The 7,954-nt window shown below is 56.0% G+C and overlaps 1 protein-coding gene across 1 annotated transcript; it reads left to right on the forward strand.

Annotated features, from left to right (window-relative positions):
* Window positions 1–1,085: 1,085 nt before the first annotated feature.
* On the forward strand, window positions 1,086–2,280 carry LOC119942334 (hemoglobin subunit alpha-2). The gene is made up of 3 exons (XM_038763068.1): window positions 1,086–1,180; window positions 1,724–1,928; window positions 2,045–2,280. The coding sequence occupies exons 1-3, from the start codon at window positions 1,086–1,088 to the stop codon at window positions 2,171–2,173; spliced, it is 429 nt and encodes a 142-aa protein (XP_038618996.1). The 3' UTR covers window positions 2,174–2,280.
* Window positions 2,281–7,954: the final 5,674 nt, after the last annotated feature.

Raw genomic sequence — 7,954 nt, forward strand, 5'->3', positions numbered from 1 at the left:
CTGTACTAAGCGCTTGGGAAGTAAATCGGCAACATCTAGAGACGGTCCCTACTCAACAACGGGCTCACAGTCTAGAAGGGGGAGACAGACGAAAAAAAAATACCAAAAACAAGTTGACAGGTGTCAATACCATCAGAATAAATCGAATTATAGCTATAGACACATCATTAACAAAATATAGTTAGCCTTGTCTGACTCCTTAGAGCTCCGGGGCTGCGCACGAGGCTGGGGGCCCGCCGCCCGAGGTTTGATCTCCCCTCCGCCCGAGGTCTGATCTCCCCTCCGCCCGAGGTCTGATTTCCCCTCCGCCCGAGGTCTGAGCTCCCCTCCGCCCGAGGTCTGAGCTCCCGCCGCCCGAGGTCTGATCCCCCCTCCGCCCGAGGTCTGAGCTCCCTCCGCCCGAGGTCTGATCTCCCTCCCCCCGAGGTCTGCGCTCCCTCCGCCCGAGGTCTGATCTCCCGCCGCCCGAGGTCTGATCTCCCCTCCGCCCGAGGTCTGAGCCCCCTCCGCCCGAGGTCTGATCTCCTTCCGCCCGAGGTCTGATCTCCTCTCCTTCCGAGGTCTGATCTCCCTCCCCCCGAGGTCTGATCTCCCCTCCATCCGAGGTCTGATCTCCCTCCCCCCGAGGTCTGCGCTCCCACCGCCCGAGGTCTGCGCTCCCACCGCCCGAGGTCTGATCTCCCCGCCGCCCGAAGTCTGATCTCCCCTCCGCCCGAGGTCTGATCTCCCTCCGCCCGAGGTCTGCGCTCCCTCCCCCGGAGATCTGAGCTCCCGCCGCCCGAGGTCTGATCTCCCCTCTGCCTGAGGTCTGATCTTCCCTCCGCCCGAGGTCTGAGCTCCCTCCGCCCGAGGTCTGATCTCCCCTCCGCCCAAGCCCAGGAACGCAGCGCCCCCAGCAGGCCGGGACGACGCCGTGACCCCGACGCCGCTGCCAAGCAAGTGCCCCCTCCCTGGCACGGCGGGCACCGTGCCCACCAATGGGGACGAGTGTGGCAGGGTGTGGCCCCCGTCCCGGGCCCGCATATAAGCGGCCTGGTCCCGGGCAAGGAGAATCTGGTCCTGACCCAGTTTGGAAAGGAGCAAAGATGGTGCTGACCGAGGCCGAGAAGAAGGAAGTGAGCGGCCTCTGGGGCAAGGCCTCCGGGCACGCCGAGGACTACGGCGCCGAGGCCCTGGAGAGGTGAGGCCTGCCAGCCCGGGCGGGACCCAGCCCTGGGCACCGCTGCCCCTCTGATACCCACCCCTCTCCCCTGGCGACAATCCCGGGCCCTGGTTCACATCTCTAGACTCCCTGCCCCTGAATAGAAACCCCAGGACGCCTCGTGGACGTTTCTCCTCTCTTCTCTTCTCCTGCCACATGCTTTACCGTTCCCCGGTTCGGCCTCTTTTTCCTGTGCTCCTGGCAAAGAGTCCTACAGCTTTTCCCCCCCCTGGATCCCAGATCCTGCTCTCTCTATCCCAGGGCCTGGGCTCTGAATCCCTGCGTAAGGATACTTTGGGCCTCTACGGTCCCGCCGCCCCCGGCCCCTCTGGACTCAGGCTCTTCCTGGCACAGATTTCATGGGTTCCCCACCCACAAACCCCCACCTTCTTTTCGCTCCTCTCCCCAGGACCCTCTGTCCGTTCCCACCGCCCTGTCCCACGGCCCCGTCAGCCCCCCGGGCACACTCCCTGTCACTGGCCTCCGTGCCCGCAGCCGTGACCGACCCCGCTCTCTTCACAGGCTGTTCCTCTCTTTCCCCACCACCAAGACCTACTTTTCCCACATGGACCTGAGCAAGGGCTCGGCCCACGTCAGGGCCCATGGCAAGAAGGTAGCCGACGCCCTGACCACGGCCGCGGGGCACTTCAATGACATGGACGGCGCCCTGTCCGATCTTAGCGACCTGCACGCCCACAAGCTGAGAGTGGACCCGGTCAACTTCAAAGTGAGCGGCGAGGGGTCAGAGGGGAGGGGGATTTGATGTTGTGGGGTGGAGGGCGCTGGAGGATGGGTGCTGGTGGACACTGGACCCCTCCGTCTCTGACACCCGCTCCCCCACAGCTGCTGTCTCACTGCTTCCTGGTGGTGCTGGCCAGACATCACCCGGCCGAGTTCACCCCCTCCGCCCACGCCGCCATGGACAAGTTCCTGAGCAGAGTGGCCACCGTGCTGACCTCCAAGTACCGCTAAACTGGGGCTCGGAGGCCGAGGGTCCCCGCTGCCGCTGCCACCCGGCCAAACCCCTCCCCGGCTCCATCGTACCCAGGCAGACCCTCGTCTAGCAATAAAGCTCGAAATGCGGCAGCTTTGTGTGTGCGCTTGCCTGTGTCCGGGGTCTGGGAAGGGAGGTGCAGTCAGGAGGGGGTTGCTGGGGGAGTGGTTGGCGGGTGGATGGGGTTGGCTCGGGGGTTGTCAGCCCCTTGCCCGGGCAGCAGAAGCCCTGAGACCCCTGTGTCCGGGCTCCGCGCTGGGGCTAGCACATGCCTGCTTTGTAGACCCCGGCTCAGTCCGGGTGAAGGGGCCTCAGGCTAGACATCTCCTCTCAGAGGAGACCCAATCCATAGCCACCTTCCTCCACACACTCGCCCCTGAAAGAGAAAAGTTCAAAGACTGGACAGTCCTCCCGGGGAGTTAGGGAGGGGCTCCTTTGTGCCCCTGGCCAATCTATCTCCACCCAGAATCCAACAACATTGGCTAGGGCCTGGTGGATATGGGCAGAGGCTGTGCAGCACTTTGCCTGGGTTCCTGAGGGGCTCCAAAGGGAAGAGGGGGCACAACCCGAGGGAAGGGGGGGCATGATTCAGGGCTGGCAGGAGGGGAGTTCCTGCCAGGGGAAGAGGGGTATGGTCGGAGGGTGGGGCATGCTTGGAAGTGGGGAACGTGTTGGCCGGGGGGAAGGGGAATGATCCAAAGGGAAGAAGGCACCTGGCCTGAGATGAAGGGGGCATGATCCGGGGGAGGACAATCCCAGAGGAGGAAGGAAAGCAGTCCAGGGGGAGGTGGGACCACGCTCTCACGCTTCACAGACCACAGCAGGAGACAGTCCCAGAGCCAAACCCAAACACACACAATTTAGGGAAGCAGCACGGCTTAGAGCATGGGCGAGTCGCTTCATTTCTCTGGGTCTCAGTTACCTCATCCGTAACACGGGGATTAAGAGTGGGAGTCCCACGAGGGGCAGGGACTGTGTCCGACCTGATTAACTTGTATCTACCTCAATACTTAGAACAGTGCTTGGTACATGGTAAGCATTTAACAAATACTATCATTATTATTATTATCATTATAACAATGGCAGAGGTGCCGGCACCATCCTGAGGGAGTCATTAGAACCCAGACTCCAGAATTGCTTTGGTTCTGACGACAGGACTGGGACCCTGGTCTTTCGGAGAAGGGTAAAGGAACTGGGATTTTTCAGTAATAATAATAATAATGGTATTTGTTAAGCGCTTACTATGTGCAAAGCACTGTTCTAAGCGCTGGGGAGGATACAAGGTGATCAGGTGGTCCCTCTTGGGGCTCACAGTCTTAATCCCCATTTTACAGATCCAGAGAAGTGAAGGGACTTGTGCAAGATCCCACAGCAGACAAGCGGCAGAGTTGCAGAGTTGGGATTAGAACCCATGACCTTCCGACCCCCAGGCCCGTGCCCTGTCCACTACACCACGCCACATAAATAGTGGTATTCATTAATTCACTCAATCATACTTACTGAACGCTTACTGGGTGCAAAGTACTGTACGAAGTGCTTAGGAGAGTATAATACAACAACAAACAGACACAGTCCCTGCCCACGACAAGCCGTAATCGTAGTAGCCATCACAGTAATAGTATGTAGTTTTTTTTCCTCCACATAGTAAGCACTCAGTAAATACTGTTAATTGATTGACTTGTGGATGGATTTCTGGGTCCACAGAGAACTGAGCAGAAACGCGCTTGCACTGAAGCAGGAAAGATTGCGGTTAGACGAAAGGAAGGACTTCCCGACTGCCTGACAGGTTCACCCTGAAGCAGAAGGCGGAGGAAGGTTGTGGAATTGCCATCCCTGGATTTGTATAAGAGGACAGACACTGGTGCACCGTTCTGGATGGTTTGATAATGGCATTTATTAAGCACTTACTATGTGCAAAGCACTGTTCTAAGTGCTGGGTTTAGTCATCCACCTGACTGGAAGCAGGGGGCTGGATTAAATGACCCCTTGAGGTCCCTGCCATTCTCCTGAATCCCGTGCTTTGAAAACCCAAGGGTCAAATCCCTTTCAGAGCACTGAGCCCCGGGGGGTCAGGCTGGACTCAGGCAGGGCCAATCTGGGCACGCTTCATGGAGGAGGGGGCTGCACTGCTCCCCCATCTGGCCTAGGTGCCGGCCCGGGGTGGGGGATTGAGGTAAAGGTGGAGGGCTTCCATTGTGCTTCCCTTAGCGGCCTTCCCTGACTACACACTCATTTCTTCTTCTCCCAATCCCTTCTGCGTTGCCCTTTCACTTGGATTTGTCCCCCTTTCCATCCCCTCCATTAGCCCCACAGCACTTATGTCCATATCGGTCATTTACTTATTTCTACTAATGTCTGTCTCCCCGCTAGATTGAAGCTCACTGTGGGCAGGGAGTGTGTCTGTTTATTGCTGTAGTGTATTCTCCCAAGCTTTAGTCCAGTGCTCTGTACATAATAAGTGCTCAATAAATATGATTGACTCATTCACTGATTGGGTGAAGCAGCGTGGCTCAGCGGAAAGAGTCCGGGCTTTGGGTTCAAATCCCGGCTCCGCCAATTGTCATCATCATCATCAATCGTATTCATTGAGCGCTTACTGTGTGCAGAGCACTGTACTAAGCGCTTGGGAAGTACAAGTTGGCAACATACTTTGGGCAAGTCGCTTCACTTCACTGGGCCTCAGTTACCTCATCTGTAAAATGGGGATTAAGACTGAGCCCCCCCCCCGCCCCCTTGGGACAACCTGATCACACTGTAACCTCCCCAGTGCTTAGAATGGTGCTTTGCACATAGTAGGCGCTTAATAAATGCCATCATTATTATTAATATTATTATTAGGTCAGTGTCCCTTCTAAAGGAAGCCTGGTGTTGGCTGAATTGAAGGGTCAGGGGACCCCAGGAGGGAGGGAGCTCAGGCTTGGCAATCAGCAGGTTGCACAAGGGGCAGGGTGGGGTGGGAGGGGCCCAGTATACAGCCTTATCCTCGCAGCCAGAGAGGCAGGTCCCGGGAGCCGCACCCCAGATAGCAGAAGCCGAAGCCCCCGGCATGAGCTGTTCCCCCACCCCTGCTAACTCCCCCTTGTACTGTCCAGCTCGCAACTCCCATCCCGGTCAGCATGGCCCAGCTCCCACCACTTTAATAATGGCATTTATTAAGCGCTTACTATGTGCAAAATACTGTTCTAAGCACTGGGGAGGTTACAAGGTGATCAGGTTGTCCCACGGGATGCTCACAGTCTTAATCCCCATTCTACAGATGAGGTAACTGAGGTGCAGAGAAGTCAAGTGACTTGCCCAAAGTCACACAGCTGACAATTGGCGGAGCCAGAATTTGAACCCATGACCTCTGACTCCAAAGCCGGTGCTGTTTCCACTGAGCCACGCTGCTTCTCTAGGCCCAACTGCGGAGGAACAGAGCAAAAAGATGGGCCTACATTTGCATGTCAGTGATCATGACAACTAGAAGTTTTAACACATTTGTAGAGACTGGAGAGAAGATTGGAATAGTTGACATTTTTTCTCTCCTGGGATAATAATAATAATAATAACAATAATGGCATTTATTAAGCACTTACTATGTGCAAAGCACTGTTCTAAGCGCTGATCTGATCGATAATCAATAACAAAGGAACTAGTAATCGAGAAATATGCCAAAGATTAACGTTAGGAAAACTTGCTATAAGGAGCCTGGAAAAAGTCAGGAAACGTGCTGAAGTAACAGTTGTCGCAAAAATACAAATGGTCAATTCACGGTGTTTCCAGCGACAGTGTATGGATCCAAAAGCTGGACGGTGAAAAAATCGGATAGAAAGAGCGTCAATTCTTTTGAAATGTGTTATTCGAGAAGGCTTTTGTGAATACCATGGACTGCCCGAGAAACAAATAAATGGATTTTGGAGGAAATTAAGCCAAAATGGTCTTTGGAAGGCCAAATGACTCGATTTAAGATTAGCATATTTTGGACACATAATCAGGAGGATTAATTCTCCGGAGAAGACGCTAGTGCTAGGAAAAGTCCAGGGAAAATGTGGAAGAGGCAGACCAGCAGCTAGATGGATAGAGACCATAACAATGATAGTAGAAGAATCTCAAAGGGATGAGCATTTCCCTTTGATTTGAATATGACCCCTCCAGATTCTCGGGGTGTCCCTCTCCCTTGGGGGCAGGGTTGATGCGGGGATTCCTGGATCTGTGGTATTTGGGGCTGATAAACAGGGCTGGTTTGGGAGCCAGGATATTGGGGCTAGTGTGAAGTCAGTATCCTTGGGGTAGTGAGCTGGGACAAATATGTGCGGTCAAGCTGGCACCCTGGGGCTGGTAAATTGGGGTCAGTGTATTGGGACTGGTATACTGGATCTAGTGTGTTGGGCCGGGCATATTGGGATGGTCCACTTGTAGCTGAAATATTGGGGCTAGTATACTGAGGCTGATATTCTGGGTTGGTATACCAGGATTGGTTCACTAGAGTCAGCAGACTGGGGCTGGTATATCTGGCAAATTAATAATCATAATAATGATGGCATTTGTTAAGCAGTTACTATGTGCCAAGCACCATTCTAAGCACTGGGGTAGATACAGGGTAATCGGGTTGTTCCATGTCAGGCTAACACTTTTAATCCCCATTCTACAGATGAGGTAACTGAGGCACAGAGAAGTGAAGTGGCTTGCCCAAGGTTACACAGCTGACAAGCGGCAGAGCCGGGATTAGAACCCATGACCTCTGACTCCCAAGTGCGGGCTCTTGCCACTAAGCCACCCTGCTGAGCCTGGCACCCAGGGGCTGGTATACTAGGGTCGGTGTAGTAGGGCTGGTGTACTGGATCTGGTGTATTGGGTCTGGCACATAGGGGCTGGTATGCTGGGGCTGGTATACTGGGGTAGGTATATTGGGGCTAGTATAGGTGGCATGTTCAGCCTGGCACCCCAAGGTTGGTATGCTGGATCTGGTATGCTGGCTTTAGTAAGTTGGGCCTGGCACATTGGGGCTGGTATGCTAGGGAGGGTGTATCGGATCTGGTACATTGGCTCTGGCACGTAGAGGCTGGTATACTGGGGTCAGTAGACTGGGGCTGGTATAACTGGCATGTTGAGACTGGTACCCTGAGGATGGTACACAGGGGCTGGTCTATTATATTGGGTCTGGTACACTGGCTGTGGTAGGTGGGGCCTGGCACACTAGGACGGGTATCCGGGAGCTGGTACGCTGGGGTTGGTCCATGGGGCCAGTATTCTGGGGCTGGTGTCCCAATATGTGGAGCTGGTACATGGGGCTGTCCCCTGGGCACCCAAGCCGGTACCAGAGGTCCAGGGGGTTGGTCGACGGGGAGATATTTGGGGCTGGCCAGCGGGTCAGCGCCGGAACTGGGGTCAGGCCATCCGCTGAATCAGCCGCTGGACTGGGCCTGCTGGGTCGGGCCGGCTCCAGCTCCGGGCGAGTGGTTACACGGAGAAAGGGAGTGGACACGTGAGGCCCAGTGGGCCCCTGGGGCGGTCCCCATGGATCCAGGGCGATCTATCCTCTAGGACCCCTCAGTCTACCACCCCTTGGGACCCCCGGCCCCCTCCACGCCCCGCCCCCGCACTGACCCCTCCCGCCCCCGCCCTGCGGCTGACCAATGGACAGGCGAGCGGGGGCCGCGGTTGGGAGCATATAAACTCCGAGCCTACCGGACTCTGGCACTGGACTCGTCAGCTTCCAGCAGCTCCCGAAGCGTAGCTCCCAAGGCCCCGCACCGTCGTCTACTGCCCCAGCCACAACC

This window comes from Tachyglossus aculeatus, chromosome 21 (assembly GCF_015852505.1).
Source record: "Tachyglossus aculeatus isolate mTacAcu1 chromosome 21, mTacAcu1.pri, whole genome shotgun sequence".
In the NCBI taxonomy this organism is placed as follows: Eukaryota; Metazoa; Chordata; class Mammalia; order Monotremata; family Tachyglossidae; genus Tachyglossus; species Tachyglossus aculeatus.

Excerpts from the sequence above, each read along its gene's own strand:
- LOC119942334 (XM_038763068.1), top strand. The coding sequence starts at position 1,086 with ATGGTGCTGACCGAGGCCGAGAAGAAGGAAGTGAGCGGCCTCTGGGGC. Across the intron at positions 1,181-1,723 it reads GGCGCCGAGGCCCTGGAGAG|GCTGTTCCTCTCTTTCCCCA; the intron begins GTGAGGCCTGCC and ends CTCTCTTCACAG. Across the intron at positions 1,929-2,044 it reads TGGACCCGGTCAACTTCAAA|CTGCTGTCTCACTGCTTCCT; the intron begins GTGAGCGGCGAG and ends GCTCCCCCACAG.